At 43.9% G+C, this 20,767-nt stretch overlaps 1 protein-coding gene across 2 annotated transcripts in view; it reads right to left on the reverse strand.

Moving 5' to 3' along the window:
- The window catches only part of BICDL1 (BICD family like cargo adaptor 1), a 327,422-nt gene that overhangs the window by 117,409 nt on the left and 189,246 nt on the right, over positions 1 to 20,767 (reverse strand). For both annotated transcript variants that reach the window (XR_015300878.1, XM_086942877.1), the window contains exon 3: positions 9,068 to 9,184. Coding sequence is in view for 1 of the 2 variants with exons in the window: in XM_086942877.1 (XP_086799003.1) it covers positions 9,068 to 9,184 (117 nt within the window). In the remaining variant the exon portion in view is untranslated. The remainder of the gene's footprint in view (positions 1 to 9,067; positions 9,185 to 20,767) is intronic.

Here is a 20,767-nt window from a genome sequence, read left to right on the forward strand (position 1 = left end):
AAAATAGTTGTCTACGTAATGAGAACCAATAATTATGGAACCCCAAGCAGCTTCAGAGAAACAAAGACACTTATGAAGCATTTCGCATGCATAGAAACATCTGCACAGTAAGCGCTATATAAATGCAACCACAATACAATACAATACATCTCTTGGCAACATCATGATTGAGAAATGGGCCCCTTGCGCATTGGAGCGTCCGCCCTTTGCACGCTTTGGTTCTCATGGATGGATATTGTGGGCAAGCGCTTCAGGACCCACATAGAGGTAGAAAGCGCTATATAAATGTTGCACTGCAATACAATACATTACAATACAATATAGTCCACACAGTCCGGGACTCCAGCATGTCATGCAATGACAGTGGTGCATGATGGGAGCAGGCACGCGCAGAGACCACGGGCTGCCATGCACAACAACCATTGGTGGCAGGAGTACTTACTTTAATGATCTGCTACTCCCATCGATAAGGAAAAGGTCAGAGGTCAGGCACAGGAAGAAGAGGCAAGGGAAACAGCATGAGTGTCAGAAAAGGACAGGTGTGGTCAAATTAAGTGAGCATGTGGCATGTGGGGTGGCAAAGGAGGGTGGGAAAGAGTTGATGCATTCACAAGCAAAGGAGGTTAAAGGGGAGGGAGTGAGAAAGGGTGATGGGCAGAAACATGGAAAAGGCATGGAGATGTGCAATGGAAAAAGGGGAGGATGAAGGCAAAAGGGCAGAAAGAAGGTGGAGATGTGACAAAGAGAGGAAACAAGACACGTGGTGAGTTGTCAGGGAACACATTCCACCAGACCCAGAGCCTTCCACCAGACCAAGGTCGTGCACCCGACCAAGAGAGTTCCATAAGGTCCAGACCATGGTCCGGAGCATCCCACGAGAGGCGGAATTCCTATATCCTAGAGGCAGATTTACAAGCCCCTTGCGCCACCAGTACGTCACTTTTCGTGACGTACGGGTGGCGCAGGGGCTCCTCCATATTTACAAGGAGAGGAAAAGCCACACTGCGTGACTTTTACTCTCCTTGTAAATACGGCCTCTTTACACGCAGCACTTTGCGTTGAAGGGGCGTTCCATGGGTGTTGCTGTGGTTGTTCCCATGCAACACCCATGGAACAAGACACATCTCCAGATTTACGAGAAATCGTAAATCTGGAGATGCGTCAGAATGCTACGCCACCCTAGAGGTGGCGTAGGGCGGCCCAACGAGGAGAAATTTTTCATTTCTCCTCGTTTTTTCCTCTTTCAATACGTGCTGCATTCTACAGCACACATTGAAAAGGGAAAATGCCTGTAGTGCTTGTTTTTGTGCAGGAAGGTGCCTCCTCCTGCACAAAAACAATTTCCCCACGACGCAGGCATGGTGCAAGGGTGCCTGCGCCAGCACAGGGGGAAGCACAGAGATACAACATGTTCTTGTCAATATGTCGCATACCTGTGCTTCGGAAGTGCAGCAGCGTGGCGCAGCCAAAGGGCTTGCGGTGCCATGCTGCGGCACTTCCTTGTAGATCTGCCCCTTTGTACCTTCTACCGTTCCCAGATGGCTCCACCGGGGGCAGCGTATTCTAAAGCATTCTACCAGGCTCAAAGCATTCCAGTAGGCCCAGAACATTCCACGAGGCCCAGTGCCTTCCACTATGGCTGAAGCATCCCACCAGGGCAGCATATTCCGCTATGCCCAAAGCAATTCACTGGGACCAGAGCAGTCCACCCGGTCAGAGTACTCCACCTTGCCCAAAGCATTACACTATGCACAACGCATTCCACCTGGCCCAGTGCATTCCACCAACACAAGAACATTTCACTAAATCTAGAGAGTTGCTTCTAGCTCAAATCATTCCGCTAGGTTCGCAGCGTTCTGCCTAGCCCAGAGCATTCCACTAGGCCCAGCGCTCCACCAAACAAAAAACAATCCAACATATTCAGAACATTCTACCCGGCCCAGAGCATTCCATTGGGTCGAGGGTATTCCACTACATCAAGAACTTTCCACAAGGCCTGGAGTGTTCTGCCAAGCTCACCGTGTTCCACCAGAGCATTCCATCCTCCCAGAGCGTTCCATCACACACAAAGGCCCAATTTAAGAAAAGTGTCACATCGCTGGGGTGAAACAGCGATGCAACACTTTTCAGTGCGCCATCCTTGGGACACCCTGGATGCGCCCTATTTACTGTACGACGGTCCATGACGCAAGGATTTACAGATACGTCAGGACTCATGAGGTATCTGTCTGCACATAAATGGTGCACTGCTGGAGTGTGTCTGGAAACAGACGCAACTCCAGCAATGTGTCAATTCACATGAGGCAGACCCCTGTGAAAATGCCTGTGTCACCCCTTACGCCTGCTTCAAGCAGGGGTAAGGATTTGACGCAGTGACGCCATAGAAGTGGCGCAGTGAAATTGCACAGATTTCACTGCGCCACTTATATGAGGCTTTTCTGTATCGGAACGCCCACGCTGCATACATTATGTCTGTCGCAGGTATAATGTAGCGCATGGGTTTACAAAATGAGGCATCTGCCTAGATGATGCGTCACTTTGTACAAAGGGTGCAATGTGGCTCATTTTTTATGCCGCCTCAGCGTCACAAAAAGTGATGCAACGGCGGTGTAATGGCCTCATAAATAAGGCCCAGAGTGTTCAAGCACACCCAGAGAATTCTATACAAATTCTAGACATTTCCACCAAAAGGAGTGTTCAGACAGCCCCAGAGCCCTCGGCCACATTAAGAATGTTCCACCAGATTCCATCCGCTCTAGAACGATGCCCCAGTCTGAGCATTCCATCAGAGCTTTCCAATGGACCAAAAGTATTCCACACACACAGTACTTGTAAAGATGTGTGGGGTTCTGTCATGCACAGATCAGCGCGAGGTCTACAGCGCCGTGGCGGATTGGTCTTCAAAGAGACTGGGCAGGCAATTTCCCAAAACCGGATGCCTGGGTATTTTTTTGTTATGTGGGTGACTCTTCCCCAACCCTCCTAGCATTTTTGAGGCAGTAGTCTGTTGGTGAAACCCCATACATTACCGAGACCCTCCCCCTTCCAACGTCTGAGAAGATGGTTTTTGACAATAACTCATGTCAGCCAATCAGGACACTGGACCCCTAAGGCTGTGAGTGGACAACTTTTCCTCTGAGGTCAGGGCTGTCCTGGGCAACATAACCACGCGTGCCCCTCCCCTGTGTCTCCACGCACACCAGACAGATGAGCCCCCAGCTCTCAGGTTTGAGATTGAGAAGACCAGGCTGCTGAGAGATCCGGTTCAGAGCCGACAGACAGGTGCCTGCCACTGAAGAATGCGCGGGAAGAGTGGAGATCCGAGCTCTACAGCCTCTGGTAACAGGCGTGTCGAGCCCTGCCTGCTCACCTTTCACTGCAGCCCCAGACAGGCCCAGGACACTCCTTGCAGGGGATGGCTCACGGCCTTCTCTCTACTTCAAAATGTACTTTACTAAAGACCTTTCATGGTGAAAGAAAAACAACCAAATGCTAACCAAACACTTAACACCTCAGCAAAATGATCAAATTCACACTTTACATTGTGTTTGCAAGTACAGTGAATACACACCCTGCCCCAGAGTTATCATCATTCGCCATGCCAATAATGCACGTACAAGCTAGCCCCCTCCTCTCAAGTTTCGGCTGACGTGGCGACCAGCTCTCACACCGAAGAGTCTTCAACAGTGCGAAACATGTCTGCAACTGCAGAGCCTCTTTGAGAAGCGCCATCCTTTTGGTCATATAATCACATTTAACGTGCCGGTCTCAATTATGAAAGGATTCAGACACTTTTTTTGGAATCTCTGAGTCTAAAAAGTGGGAGTTCCCAGTGAGAATTAGAAAACACTGCACCTGACTACGCCATGTTGAGATACAATCCCTCCGTATAGCGCTGTATGGACACTCACAGTGCCATGAAGACTATTTCTTATGTACTGACTTTCCAGTGGAATGTTATTTTCCAAGTCCTTTACTTGCCAAGTCAGTGTGCCAATCACCGGCCATTGTTTGCCCTGTTTCCCTAGCACATGTGTCTTCTTCAGCCTAGGTCGATTCTATGCAAATTTTTCAACAATGTTATTCTATTGCCATTTGTATAGCGCTTGCTATTATTATTAAGGCATCACAGCGCCTTTTCAAACTGGAGTCATTTTCTGCAGATCTGGAAGTGCCCTCTACCCATGGTGACTTTTGTTTGCTACAGGTTGTGTAAAGTTCGTTGAAAGCTGACATTAGAAGCAGCCTGTGTAGGCTAGTGTGAAAGTCAAATAAGTTCGATCTCGGATTGTCTTTGCATTATCTTATGCTCACGCATGGCAGCGGCAAAGGGCATGAATCCTATATGATATCCAACTCGGTAAAACATACTGCCAACCAACCAAGAATGGTGGACAAGAACCGGTCGCTTATGCAGTAAAAAAGTTTAACATACTTGCAAGATAGGGTCCCTTGTGATATTGTAAATTTATTTACGTTGCTTTCCAAAGTGTGAAATCTTACAAGACACTGCAGCCCTTATTTCTGAAGAGCTTGCACAGCTGTCGCATCACTATTTTGATACGCTGCGGCAGCGTAATCAATGCGCTACACTGCACCCTATTTACAAAGTGATGCTTCTAGGCAGATGCGTCACTTTGTAAATAAAGCCCTGTGCTACATTATACCTGCGTCAGGTATAATGTATGCTGGGTAGGCGTTCCCCCGTAAAAAAAAGGCTTGTAGAAGTGGTGCAGTAAAATCTATGAGATTTCACTGCGACACTTCTACGACTTTACTGCATCAAATCCTTACGCCTGCTTTAAACAGACGTAAGGACTGATGCAGGGTCTTTCACATGGGACTCACCCATGTGTGCTGACACATTGCTGAAGATGCATCTGTTTTCCGATTCACTCCAGCAATGCGTCATTACTGCGCCAACAGATACGTCACAATTCCTGATGTAGCTGTTCAATTCTTTCGACATGGAGTGCCATAGTATAAATACAGCGCATCCATGGTGTCGCAAGGAGGGCACAATGAAAAGTGATGCATCACTGTTTTTGCCCAGCAATGCATCACTTTTCACAAATGTGGCCCTCCCTTCATGTCTTGCAGTGGGGGCAGTGACGTGGCAGACGAAAGTACTCTACGTCACGGGGACCCTTTTCGTTTAACAAACCATTGCATTCAGGCAGTTGAATCCTTGGTTAACGTCAGATGAACGAAATGGACCAAGGCATCAGATTAATAGTTGTTAAAAGACAGCTCAGGGCTCGATACTTCGCATGGCGTTTGGACAAAATATCGAAGAAAAAATATTGTTAGGACAAAATATTGTGTCAAGAATATTGAGAACAAAAATATTGTGAAGGCAAGTTTCTATGGGAAAGCAAAGTTTTACAATTCTTAACTCCACTTATATGTACCTTGACGATATATATATTTTCTAGGTGAGTGGAAGTGGAGTTAAGAATAGTACAAGTATACGTCTCTATTTGTACCTATCTTCTCAATATTTCGGTGCACGATATTTTTGACAAGATATTCTGTAAACAAAATATTTTTCACTTTGATTTTTTCTCAAACAATTGACAAAATATCAAAAAGAAAAATATTGTAAGAACAGAATTTCATGTCAAAAATATCGAGGATCAAAATCTCGAGAAGGGAAGTATAGATTTACTATTCTTAACTCCACATCTACCTACCTTGAATATGAATATATATATATATATATATATATATATATATATATATATATATATATATATATATATATATATATATATATATATATATATATATATATATATATATATATATATATATATATATATATATATATATATATATATATATAGCCAAGGTACATATAAGTGAAGTTAAACACAGTAAAACTTTGCTTACCTATAGAAACTTACCTGCACAATAGTTTTGTCCACGAAATCCTTGACATGATTCTTTGTCCACACAATATTTTTTCTTCGATATTTTGTCCAAACACCTGGTCAGATAACATCCACTTAGCATGCAGTGACCTGGAGCCATCGGATATTGCCTGCTATGAGCAGAGGGCAAGGGTAAATAAAATGCCCACATAATGCTGTGCATTTTATACTGCAAAAGCAGAAAACCCAGGCTGCACAATGCTGCAAAATTAGGAAACCTAGGATCTCATTCAGGGGGAATTGGCGTAGTGCAGCACCTAAAGTCTTCTTGCAGCACTGCCCTACACCAATGTGAAAGGGCTGGAATGCACTGTATTTATGCAAAACATTCCATTCCTGCCCTTTCCCCCTATGCTGGCGCACAATGGGCTACCTAGCGCAAACGCAGACACACTTGCACTATAGTGCAAGGGTGTCTGCGTTGCGTTGCATGCAGGATTGTTTTCGTGCACCTTCCTGTACAAAAACAATCCAGAGAGGTGTTTACCTCTTTATATGTGTGTTGCAGAAGGCAGCACAAATGGATGGAGGAAAAACAAGGAGAAATATAAATATTTCTCCTCGTTTCGCCTGCTCTAGGGTGGCGTATGGTTTTGGTGCTTCCCCAGGTTTATGTGATTGAGTAAATCTAGGGCAGCGTCATAACCCATGGGTGCTGTGTGAGAAAACCCACCGCAAAGCCCATGGAACACCTCCCTTGCTCAGGGTGATGCAATGCAGCGACTTGCACTGCTTTGTCTTACTCCATAGCTATGAGGCCATTCAAGCCACCCCAAGGGGCTTTGTGTGGCCTAAAGATATGGTTGAGAGGTTTGCATTGCTGGAGTGTCAGAAAAAATTACGCTCCGGTGGCGCAAGCCTCTCATAAATAAGCCCACCCAGGCTGCATCATCCCGAGAGGTCTGTTTCCCCTTAGGTTTTTCTATATGTGCCATTAGGACCCCAATAGTGCCATTGTCTTTCTAGCAGAACCAGGCCTTAGGCAAAACAAAACATTCCACTCACAATAGTATTCCAATCGTTTAACCCCTTGGACGCTGATGACGGAACCGCTCCGTCATCAGCTGCGGGTGCGCTGTGCTAATGACGGAGCGGTTCCGTCATGGCCCGCTCGGAACGCCTGCGCGGCGTGAATTCCGCGCCTGCGCTGAGCGTTCTATTGAGCGGGGCGGGCCATGACGGAACCGCTCCGTCATGAGCACAGCTCAACCGAGGCTGGTGACGGAGCGGTTACGTCACCAGCATGCGGCCGCTGCGCGGCCGCCCCTCCTCCTTAGCACTGCGGCGGAATAGCCGCCGCAGTGAAGGGGTTAAAGAACTATAAAGATATAACAATTTCCTGTTTGCATTTTCCCACTGGTATTTCTCATTAACACTTTACTCTAATCTTTTTCTCCTTATGTTTTTCCCTTTATATTTTGTTTTGTTAGAATGCTCCGATCTAACATTCCTCTGAGGCTTAATGTTAGGCTTTCCAATTTGCCATTTTTTTTCTTAGACGTTCCCAGTTAATCCTTCCCTGGTAGACGTTTTCTGGTTACGGTTATCGGATTAGACTGTTACTGTTAGACCTTTTACTTTAGACCTTTTTCTGTTTGACATTTCTAGATAGGCATTTCTTATAAGACTTTTCTTGTTAAACCTTATCTGATAAAAGATTCCCTTTAGAAGATTCCTGTTAGGCATTTACTTAGATGCCCCTTCTAGTTAGATCTTTCAAAAGAGAATTTACCCTTTAGATTTTTACTATTGGCATTTCCTGTGAGCACATTCTAATCAGCCTTTTCTAATTACTTTCCTTAGCAAACGTTGCCTGTTAAATTGTTCCGGTTAGACTTTCCCTGTTAAAGCTTTTGTATTAGGAGTTTTCTGGTAGCCCTCTCTTGTTAGACTTGTCCCTACTGACTTTTGCTTTCCTACTAGACTTTTTTCTGTTAGCCATTTCTAGTAGGTCTTACTGGTTGGTCCTTTGCTCTCTGCTAGTCCTTTCATCATGAACATTTTCTTTTATAAACCTCTACATTATTTCTTTTGCTCCTACAAATCCTATTTTTAAAGCCAAAGTGCCTCACTCGTTGCTACAATGTTTATATACTAACCATGATTGGGATTATTCACCCTCAACAACTACAAAACGTGACTCATGTCTATTGGTTCAGTTTCTATTACTTCAATTCTACAGAGCACCATAAAACCCACTGGATGAGTTTAGGCTTAAGAAATAAAACCAAAATAGAATACAGATACTAAAAAAAAATCCCACCTTGATTCCATAAACTTTCTGAAGGGTGCCACCAAAGAATATAGGGGGCATATTATCAAGGGGGGCGATAGGCAATTTTCACCGCTTTAGCGGCCGTTTTCGGCCGTAAAGCGGCGAAAATTCTATCGCCCTATTACTAAGCTGTCGCTAACAGCAGTTAGCGACAGCCTGTAGGTGGTAGCGAGCGGTTTGGGGCCCGCTTTGCATGCTAGCGATAATTATTGCTGATGACATGCAAAGTGGGCGTACCCAACCCGTTAGCGTCTGAAAGCAGTCGCTAACGCCTATTAGCAAGGCAGGCTTAGCGATGGCAATATTCGCGCTAAGCGCGAATATCGCCAAAAACTAACACCTGCCCAGACCAGTTTTTAGCCACGTTATCCAATGGGAGGTGGATAACATGGCTAAGAACATTTAGTCACTAATGCGTGAATATCGCTGTATTCTCAGCGATATTCACGCTATTGCCGGAAAAATTATCGCTTTGGAGATAAACGTAGCTAATAGCACGTTATCTCAGCAATAAATTCCGGCGATGCTTAGCGATAAAAAAATAGTTGCTAAGCCTAGTTAGCAATAAATATCGCTAATCGTTGGTAATATGCCCCATAGATACTAAACAAAATCCCGCCTTGATACCCTAAACTACCCAAAGGGTGCCACCAACAAAAGGCATACATTACATTTGTTCCTCAGATTCAATTTAGGGCCAGCCTCCAATTAAAGACCAACCCCACCAGAAGACTTGCCAAAGCCCTGAGAAAAGTTGCATCTGAAATATAACTGTTGCCAAAAGGCAAACACAGTGCACCGCCCTCTCCTGGCCAAAAGATAGATTACACACTGACGCCCCTTAGCACTGAAGATTTACCTCTGCCTGAAGGCTTTCCAATCGTGAGATGTGTTGACTGCTTGAAGAACTCTTCTCCCTGAACTCTTCTCGGAGGACATGGACCTGGAGGGAGAGCTGCCGCTCCACTTCTGTTGCCTGCAATCAGGACAAATCAACAAAGCTGTGAAAGGCAAATAACAGCAATCATAATAGTATGTGTGATAGTGAAATAAAGCAATGCATGTTTGAATGTGTGAAGTGTTTGCAGTCGCAATAGGGGGTGCAGCCATCACAGCTGGGTCAGTCCAAGTAAAGAGTGCTGGTGTTCTGAGCAGTGAGAGCCAGGTGCCTGGCAGGATAAGTGCATTTGTAAGCCCATTAGGCAAGTCACATGCATGATTTATAGGATGTAAAGAGTACTTTATAGGGTTGAGTGGGTTTTTCCACAAATGTTTATTTTCATAAATGTAGTGGCAGACTGTGCATTTGCAAGCCCACTATGCCAGAATCATTTAGACAAATCTCACTGGATTTAAAGGCTACTTTAAAGAGTGGGGATACATATTTAACTACAGCCTGTTGTTACTGATACAGTCTGCAAAATGTTCCCATCAGTGCTTTTGGGATCCCTGGCCAGGGCATCACTCTGGGGTCTAGGGGGTGCAGAGTCCTGGAGATTTCAGATTTCCAGTTTCATGCATGAGTAGCTCTTCTACTTCAGTTCTTTTGTCTTTGCATTCTGGTAGTTGTACTCTTGATTTATCAGTGGGGGCTGGTGCTCGCTGCAGTTACTGAGGCAATTGAAACTGACTTCTTCTTGAATCTTTTCTATCTGAGATTTTTTTAAAATAAGGAATGGGCCCAGAGAGCACACTTTTCACATATGTTTAGCAAAATAACATGGATTCTGAATAGAGACTCATAATATATTCCATTATTTTCGTGGTGTGCCAAGCATGACTGGCCCTGCCCAGGAGGTTCACCATCTACAGGAAATCTTTAGAAAAGTGGTACCCTTTTTACCCCCAATTTCAATACAAATGTTCAGATCTACACTTCTACATTTCACGTAATTTTCCATTGTGTCTCAATGTTAATTTGATTTTCAATCATATGTTATTATTGTACTTCCTAAGGTAGGAGCAGCGCTAAAACAAAATAAATTTGTGATCGCAGAAAATACCCAGCAGAACTAGACCGATTTAAAAGGACTGTATAGAAGTTCCATCACTCACTTACGGAGGCCTTACAGGTTCAAACGGGAGATGGCTTACACCAGCTTTACATACCAGCGTCTTAGACAGCAGTGGTGATTAGCCCTCAAATATCAGCTTTAACATACATACATATTTGCTAATACAACACAATACAAGAATATTACCCCAAAACACCATCTTGCTGGTTACTGAAAATATGCAGATTTTGCTAATAAATATACTTTTTTATTTTGGAATAATAACACCACTACCCCCAAACAAAATGTTATCATATGCATGACAAACAATGTGTGCCCTTAAATGCTATATTTCAATTTTTTAGTAAATACACATTTGGTGCTCAAACATTAGTTTGCCATTTTCATCATGTACTTCTACAACACATGGAGTGGCTGGGGAAACAACCTTTACAACGCAACTTTTACAACGCACTACCATTACAACAAAACTTTTACAACGCAACATCCATTACATCGCATGCCATTACAACGCAACCATTACAACGCATGACACTACAACACATACCACTACAATGCATGTCATTACAACGCAGTCCTTACAACGCATACCATTACAACTTATAGTACCCTTACACTATCCAACACTTACCCTACTGTTGCACTCCCTGGATTTAGAATAGTAATTTTTACCCCTACACTATCCAACACTTACCCTACTGTTGCACCCTCCTGGAGTTAGAATAGTAATTTTTACCCCTACACTATCCAATACTTACCATACATGCAATGTAATGGTATGCGTTGTAATGGTATGCGTTGTAAAGGTAGTATGCATTGTAATGGAATGCGTTGTTAAGGTAGTTTTTAAAAATTCGTTGTAATGGCATGCGTTGTAATGTAATGGGTTGTAATGGATGTTGCATTGTAAAAAATGCATTGTAAAGGTATGCGTTGTAAAAGAATGTGTTGTATTGTCATACATTCGAGTGGCTGTGTCTAGCATGACACTTTCATGCAAAGGATGCGCACAATGTAGCAGGAGTCATAACTAATATTCGAGGGAGAGCATTATTGAAAGGGCATGCATCACTATGTCCTGGGTGTCCACAGCAGCCCAGGATTGACCCCCATTTGCCAGGGCCGGCATTATTTCAGGGGTGGACATCACCACGATATGGAGAACCACAATACACCAGGAATGCCCAACATTAGGGCAGGGATAGCATTGTACCAGGGGCGGGCATCATCTCATGGACGTCCCAAATATGCCAGGGCGTTTCACCATTATGCCAGGGCCTGCATTAAACCAGAGTTGAGAACCATCATGCCACTGATACCCACTATATGGCATGAATGACCGTCATTGTGCCCAGGCTACAATTCCATCCTGGGGGTCACCGTTCCATGGATGCCCACAATTTACAGCGAATTGTCAACATTAGGCAAGTGCCAGCATCACACCAGAAATGACATCATCGTGCCATGGGGACCACCCTGCCATAGATGGCCACAATATGTCAGATCCTACCACCAGTATTCCAGGGTCATCCATACTCAGTGTGGGCATGATCCTGCCAGGGATGCCCACAATATGCCAATAATTCCCCCCCTTCTCCCAGTGCCTACATTTTACCAGCAGTATGCATCAACATGCTGTGGACAGCCACATAATGTTACGAATTATTACGATGTTTGTAAATGTAAATATCCAGTATTTGTAAAGATGAACAAGTGCCCGAAGGTGTCAAGGCGCTGTGGGCCGTCGGGAAGATTAAGCGAGCTATTGCCCAGAGTCACATGGTGCTGGGCTGATCTGCCGCTGGTGCCGGGGATCGAACCGTGAGCCTTCGGGTTCCGGAGTCAGTCGCCCTGGCTGCTGGCCCACACCTTTTCCAGTGTCGGGGACACTATCATGACACCTGTATCCAGAATTCTTTAAAAATAACTACCTGCAGTGCCTGTAATTTCCCCGGGGACTAGAGGGGCATTAAACATTCATATAGACATAGATATGCACTTTCACAGCCTTCCCACCGCTCCCTGCTCCTCTTCAGCTCTCAGCTCTGCACACATGGGGCCTCATTTATGAGAAGTGACGCATCGCTGCGTGAAAGCAGCGATGCGTCACTTCTCAGTGCGCCCCCTTGCGACCCCCCTTGCCACATGAAATAAAACTACTATCCAAAGGTACATCTTTCATACCCACAGCTAAGACCAATCACTTAGAACTCCAAATAAGTACATACAAGTTCATACGGAAACTCGAGTTGAGACATTGTTTTGATCATATAATTCCACCCACCACCAATAAAGTTGACCAACTAATGGGACTAAGACCAACCAGCACGTTTGAAGCTCCTATGAGTCACAAGAGTATCGACCTCTTTGAAACATTGATAAGACAAGACATATCAAAACTTAATTACAACAAACCGTCAAAAAGAAACATGACACAGAAAGATTTCAATACATTGCAAAAAATCTCAAAGAACGTCATCATTAAGTGTGTTAAGGCAGATAAGGGAGGCGCACTAGTTGTGATGAACTCCAACATGTACAAACAAAAGATGGATGAACACATCAATGACGAACTATTATATCTGAAACTTCCAAGCAACCCTACGAACCAATTCAAAGAGGAACTTGCTCAAATCATCAACAAAGCACATGAGATGTCTACCATTGATGACAGGACTAAGAAATATTTGATAAAACCATTCCCAAAAAGTCCCACTATTACCATGATCCCCAAAATTCACAAGAATTTAATGGACCCCCCATGCAGGCCCATCGTCTCAACCAAAGGTTCCCTCCACGAACCTGTGGGAAAATTCATAGATCGCTATTTACAACCGATTGTGAAAAACATGAGAAGTTACATCCAGGACACTACTGACTTTCTAACAAAATTGGCACAAATTAAAGTGGACACTGACCAACAATTAATTTTATGTACAGCAGATGTACGATCACTCTACACTTCCATCCCCCATAATGGAGGGATAGAAGCCATTGAGAAAGCCATCCTTGAGAGTGACATAGAAACAGGGATGCAAACATTCCTAATGGAATTAATCATCTTCACGCTTTACCACAGCTACTTTCGACAAGACGACACCTGGTATCTGCAACGGTCCGGAACTTCTATGGGCAATTGTGCCGCACCGACCTATGCGAATATTTACATGAAGCTCTTTGAAGAGGAGAATATCTACAATGACCCGAACTGGACAAACAATCTAGAAATTTACGCAAGGTACATTGATGACGTCTTCATTATTTGGAAGAACACAGAAGAATCTTTAGTACACGCACTGACAACTCTAAACTCGGCCAATGCAAGAATACAATTTACATGGGAAACCAATCACAAGACCATAACCTTTCTGGATGTAAAAATCACCACCACTGAAAACGGTTTTGAAACAGACCTGTTCCGCAAACCCACAGACAGAAATAACACACTGTTATACACCAGCTTCCACCAAGGATCCCTAAAACAACACTTACCGACATCACAAATGTTACGGGCAAAAAGGATCATCTTGAACCCATTACAAACAGAAACACGTCTGAACGAGATGGGAAGAAGATTTCAAGAAAGAGGCTACCCGGAGGAAATAATAAAAAAGGCCATGGAAAGAGCTCGAAGCACTCCAAGAGAAAAGTTACTGACAAGAACAACCAAGAAGCAGGAAGACAGGATGGTCCTAGTATTAAGATTTTCCATATTAAGTGTAGCGTACAGAAAAATCATTTTAAGACATTGGCCAATCCTAACTGCAGAACAGGATTTTGGAGATACGTTTAGAAATCCTCCCATCTTCGCATACACCCGTAGTGCAAACATAAAAGAGATTCTCAACAACAATACAATTACCAAATGCAACTACAAAGGAACCCAACCGTGCATGAACTGCGGCAATTGCAATTGCATCATCAAAGGTACATCTATAAACCATCCGATGAAAGGGAATGAAATCAAACTAAAAGTCAACGCAACATGTGACACACAAAACGTCATTTACTTAATCAAATGCCCATGCGGCATTATATACATTGGCAAAACGGAAAGGAAAATAAAAATCAGTATCAATGAACATAAGTCCAATATAAGAACAAATAACTCGAGGTCCAATGTAGCAGTACACTTCACAGAATCCAGACAAACGTGTCACAACTGAAATTCCTGGTACTTGAAGTTGTGGAAAAACAAGAGGACAAGGACAACCACAAAGAACTCTTAAAAAGAGAGATGACATGGATTTACAAATTACAGTCCATGAAACCCATGGGACTGAATGATCGTTTGGAATATTCTTGTTACCTATAAAACACCTACCACAGGTGTTTCATGCCGTTTACAGATTTTCCAGAAGTACGATTGGTCACTTACCCACCCAGCCAGTGGTGTAATGGTCTCAATCCACTTGTATTATCATCATTATTATTATTTTTTGTATGCTAACTTTGTGAATGTGTACTCCTGAACATTTGCGACACATATTCGTCACACATTTTGCATGCTGACTGTATTAGCACTCTTAGATGTTCACCCACGCAATATGGCCGCCACCCGTAGTCCGTTCTTTATATCTATCACACACCACCGAGTGATGCACACCCACTTCCTGGTTCGCGGGGAGTAGGAACGCCGGAGAAGTTTACCCTTACAGAACGGAGCACCTCAACACTTTGTAAGTACTATGCGACGAATCACAAGTCGAATCCATGTAGGTGCTTTATGCACACATTGTAAAGAAACTTGTTAGCTACTAGTACACGCTCCCGCTTATCTTTTTTAGACGCCAAACGGCACCGGTCACACGTGAGTGTTCAGAACATTGAACCTAACCTCTCTAACGCAATTAGACACCTAATTGCATAACCGTGAGCACAAAGCCATGTACGCCTCACCATCGTATTTAGACACACTGAGCACTGATACAAGCACTTTATTTTACCCGCCCGATCACTTTTCTTTATTTTACTTCACTTCATTTTACCCGCCCGATCACTTCTCCGTTTCAGCCGGTCACCAACATCACCAACCCCACCTGCATGTTACGATAATCACGATATCGGATCATGAACCCGCACTTAGCTATATCTTATGTTGTTGTTTTCAGAAGCTCCCAGATGAAGGGTATACCACCCGAAATGCATTGAAGCCATTTCAAGAATGTATAACATGTATATAAAGAAAAGAAACCTAATGTCATGAAGATAATGACGAAAAACGATTAAAACATATCAACAGCTTATCGATTGGAAGCTTGTTTATTCAAGCACCTACGGTGTGCACAAGAAACAGGGATGTCCCCAAGCTAGATGGGGACACAGTGATTATTTGCATCATTAAAAGCACGCCGGACGGACGCGCCACCTGTATGTAGCACCCAACCTTCAAACAAGTATCAAAAAATTCTCCCAAAAAATTCTCCTAACAATCGCTGTGCGCCCTCCAACCAAACATTTTCAGACATGATGGATGCGTCATATTTACAGTATGACGCATCATGTTGCAAGGAGTTACAGATACGTCAGTATTTCTGACGTATCTGTAGGCGCAAAAGTGACGCATTGCTGGAGTGTTTCACAAAAGTGACGCAACTCCAGCAATGCGTCCTTTCACATGGGGCAAGCCCCATGTGAATGTGCCTGCGTCAGTCTTACGCCTGCTATAAGGCAAGCGTAAGATATTGACGCATTTGCGTCCTAGAAGTGAAGCTGTGAAATCTCATAGATTTCACTGCGTCACTTCTACGAGGCTTACTTGCGTCAGAACGCCCACTCTGCATACATTATACCTGTCGCAGGTATAATGTGGCGCAGGGGTTTACAAAGTTACGCATCTACCTAGATGAGTCACTTTGTAAATATGACGCATGTTTTACCCTGCTTGAGTGTCACAAAAAGTGACGCACCAGTGGGGCAAAAGTGACGCAAGGGCTCATAAATGAGCCCCATGGTTAGCATTAGTTTACACTGGCCGTGTGGCTCAAGGCCAGTCATTTGATTCTGACAGCTGACAGGCAGCACCTGACTAGCAAGTTTGTGGGACGCATTTTCATGCCTCTCCTCTCCACAAGGGGGTGCGCATCAGTGCCCCAGACCATGAACAGCCCACGTCTGATGGGCTTGTGTGCATCGTGCATTAGACATTGGCAGTTTATACTTATTCCATGCCAGTCTAAGGGTTTGGGGATGTGTGCTGCACACCTTTCGACCCTCACAGTGGTAGTGAACAAAGAGGCATGTGTCAGAGCGTCCTATTTGACAATCCGTTCATGGAGTTTGCAAAAGCACAAACAGGACCACATGTAGCAGAATGCACAAAAAAGCATGAACTGGATAAGCTGCTCATGCAAGAAATCAGGAATTTGAACAGTTCAGGGCCATAAGAGCATGGGTTTGCTGGCACAGCACAGACCCTAGGCTCGTTTTATGCACTTGCAGGCCCTCATGGATGTGGATCTGGCATAGAGCAACGCAGCAGTCACTTTGCTGCGCTACCCAACGCCAAAGTGAAAGAACAGTAATGCACTGTACTTATGCAATACGGCGCATTCCTGTCCTTTCTGCCTCTGCTGGCACCGTTTCGGCAGAGTAGCACCAAAGCAGGCACCTTTGCGCCATGGTGCAAGGGTGCCTGTGTTTGGGGCAGGATTGTTTTTGTGCAGGAAGGGGCACCCTCCTACACAGAAACAATTCTAAGAGCTGCTTACCTCTTTCTATGAATGCAGCACACCTAGAAAGAGGAAAAAACAAGAAGGAATAAAGGGGCAGATTAGCAAGAACCTCGTTAAAATGATCGCCGTTTTAGAGGCAGGAAACTGTATGTATATCGTAATATTGACCACAGAAACATCGCGCTGCTAAAATATTGTGGCCAAAGTAGGGAGGACTAAAATATTGAGGAAGTAAGTGCATATAGGTACCTGGAAATGTATTATTCTGAGCACCACATCTATCCATCTTGAGGCTATATATAGCCTCAAGGTACACATATGTGGAGGTCAGTGATGTACACGTACACTTCCCTATATATACGCACCCAGTTGATATTTTGGTCCCCAGTATCTGTCCACAATATTCTGGTAGTCTGATATAAAAGTGGAGTGCAACTGCATGCACGTCATAAATCGAGATTAGGAAATATGAGAATTATGTTTCTTTTGCATTTATAGCATTTTTTTTACTTGTGGAGACATGTTAGTATACGTCCTTACTTCAACTCAAGTTTTACACAATAGGTGAACTCTTGGACACTGTCTGACCCTAGGCTGTTTATCCCTGAACCACTTCTGGGTGTATGTTTATGTTACATCCTCAGGTAAGTGTAGGAAGTGCAATCCTCGAGCGTTGTGAGCCCTGACCTTGGAACGCCCTTGTGGGCTTCACCTACTTTGCTTTGTATTTCCATGGCCACCCCTCTGACGCTCCCCAGATGACACCACTTTTCTAATCTCTGTAAAAATGCACATAAGTGTAATGTATGTATGTATTGCATACAATACCTACACGTAAAGCTCACACGCGTACATTGCAAACTTGTTATTATGAATTATGTGCTATTTATGCACGCATACATTACAACTTCTTCAGCTGTGTAAAACTGATTTACGCTTTTTAAAAACCTTTGTTGATTCATCCTACTGCTTCTACAACCTCTTTTGTAGGGACACTGGGACACACGTGCGAATGAATAACAAGATGGCTGGTTTGTGGTTTATGTCCCGAACATGGACTTAGTGTGCACTGATCACCTGTTGCCATAAATAGCACGTTGTGCTTTTCGTTCCCCAGCTCCCTGTGAGACTGTTGTTATGGCCACCGGTGTAATACCGCTGGGATTAGCCCTAATCCCACACAGGACCTGCACTCCAGGCCAGAAGGGCCCTTTCTTACTGCTCTCTAAGCATCTTTGCCCTGCCAGCCACTCACAGGCTCTCACCTATGTCCAGACTCATTCTTTTATACTCTCTGGCCTACATCTCTGTAGTCCCCAGGGGTTCTAAGGAATGGTAGAAGAAAACAAAACGTGATTTTAATGGCTAAATGGAAGGAATTTACAGAGCTCCAGGCAAAATTAGATGTTGCTGTTTAGGAGCCCCTCCTCCTTTAGCAACATAACCATTTACTGACCTTATTTTTGCACTCTGGTGCTGAGTGCACATCCTGTGGTTGTGCACTAAGGGGGCTCCTTACAATAGACTTAGGGCCATATTATCAAGCCTGGGCGATAAAATTATCGCCACTTTATCGGCAGGAAAATGCCAATAAAGTGGCGATAATGGGCTTGATAATATGCTCTATGGAATTCCAATCGAAGCTCATGTTAAATGTCCTTCACATCGAACATGAGCTTCGATTGGAATTCCATAGAGCATATTATCAAGCCCATTATCGCCACTTTATCGGCAGTTTCCTGCCGATAAAGTGGCGATAATTTTATCGCCCAGGCTTGATAATATGACCCTTAATGTTCCCCTTGAAGGAATCACGCTAAGTGTGGTGTCTTTGGGAAGACCGCATTGAAATGGGATTTCTCAGGTGTGGCACTATTTTAAGAGGCCCACCTTGCTGCTGTGGGCACTTTGCCACCTCCCGGTTTGTCAGTGGGTGGGCATCATGTGACAAATGAGAGGGTGGACAGATCACAGCTTTCACCACTGGAATGGTTAAATATGGACGTCATTGCCCTAATGTTCCTGTGTTTGCATGCAGTGAGTTTGAAGTTGAACTGCAACACATATAACTACAAGTTCCACAATGCACTAGTTGAGATTGGAGCAAAAAGAGCTAAACTGTTGAAGGCAAGAAGCACATAGGAAAGACATTAATGCGGGGTTGTTGCGATTCCCCCATACTTTGGCCCCCATCACAGTCTGTGTAATTCCTCACTACGCAGGGGACATTGTTTCTACGAGAATTAGGAATTACAAGAAATGTGGGAATGACGCATTACTGCAGAGGGACTATGAAGGGGCTTCTGTTCTGCACTTGGATCCAGATTTATAAAAGTTTGTGTCAGGTTTACATTATTTTTTTAAAGCAGACCCACACAAAGTCTTCTTGTGGCATTTACAAACCAACGCAAATCACATATTGGCTTGTAATCTGTTGTGTAGCATTTTAGAATATGAACAAACTTACTGATTGATGCCCTTATATAGGTACAATTCACATTGCCCGTATATAGGCATAGAAATCATGCCCATGTTTAGACATAACCCATCCAGTCCAAATACAGGCATTGCTACTTTCACTAGTTCCAAAAAGCCTCAACGATTTCTTGGAAAACTCGGCTTCAGCAGTCAGGGACTTCCCCTTGCTTGAATATTGATTTGTCCTAGAAATCACAGAGTTTTCAAAGAACGACCATTCCCTTGGGGTTCTTTGGTGACGTTATTATGTCCAACTTTACGTCAAACCAGGCACCTTATAGGTATAAATATGCCTACACTTCCCCTAGCAAACACACAGTAGTTCAGGAGCAGCTCAACTATCTACTATCTACCGACTCAGCTCGCTACAGCAAGTGCCAAAGGAAGCCGACCCTCCAGCTGAGGCACTGACAGAGGGGCTGCCTTTCTCTCGCTGAGAATCCAGCTCCAGTGTTTCCAAGCTCCCCTTGCGGGGTGTTGGGAAATCGAGTCCAAGAGACACAGAGATACCAGACCTCCTTCATTCTAAAACCAAGGTACGGAGCTGATTAGACCCTAAGAGAACTCTTGGTTAGATTCTTGGCTGCAACAAACTAAACCTATGCTACGCCATACTTACTTCTTCCCTCGTACGAGACTTAGGTTAGGTACATTGGGGTGGGCGTATTTTAGAAACACCAGTTGAGTACTTTTAGTCTTTGTTATTTATGTATGTATTTATCTATGGCTTAGAAACCATACAATGCTTTTACAGTATTATTTTATAATATTGTTCTTGCTGTACGCATTATATTTTACAACCTGCATAACGATTGTAGCAGTTCACTTTACTTGCATGAGAAAGAAGACTGTTCAATAAATCCTTTTATTGAAAACGCCCGTCTCTCTATTTCTCTGCAACTCTGTTGAAACGAAGCATGCACGATTGACTGAGTGAAATATCTATCTATTGTTTCAGCGACTCTAGAGATACTTCTTAATCTTGGGAAACAAAGTTGTCATGTTTATGCGGTTGTCAGAAACGAATCCCTTCTTGTTTATTCGAGAACGTTTCTAGTGACCTTTGAGCTAGCTGGCACTCACAATTAAGTATAATATATTCGATAAAGACCTAGTCGACCTAAGTCCTTCGTCCAATCTATACTATATGTTATTCCAATGTGCAGAGCCTATTGGGAATATAGGAACTACACTACAAACCCAAAGTAATACAACTCAGTGCAAAGCACGGCATTGCCTTTCTTTGCGTCATGGAGATGTTCCATAGTGGTGCATGGGTGTGCTGAGCTTTTACCCATGGGTTTTGTCCCAAATCCATATCCACAAAGGCTTGTAAAAAAGGATTTACACTAAAACTCTGCACCTCTCTGCAGCTGGCATAACGCACTGGAA

The sequence above is a fragment of the Lissotriton vulgaris genome, chromosome 11 (assembly GCF_964263255.1).
Source record: "Lissotriton vulgaris chromosome 11, aLisVul1.2, whole genome shotgun sequence".
NCBI lineage: Eukaryota > Metazoa > Chordata > Amphibia > Caudata > Salamandridae > Lissotriton > Lissotriton vulgaris.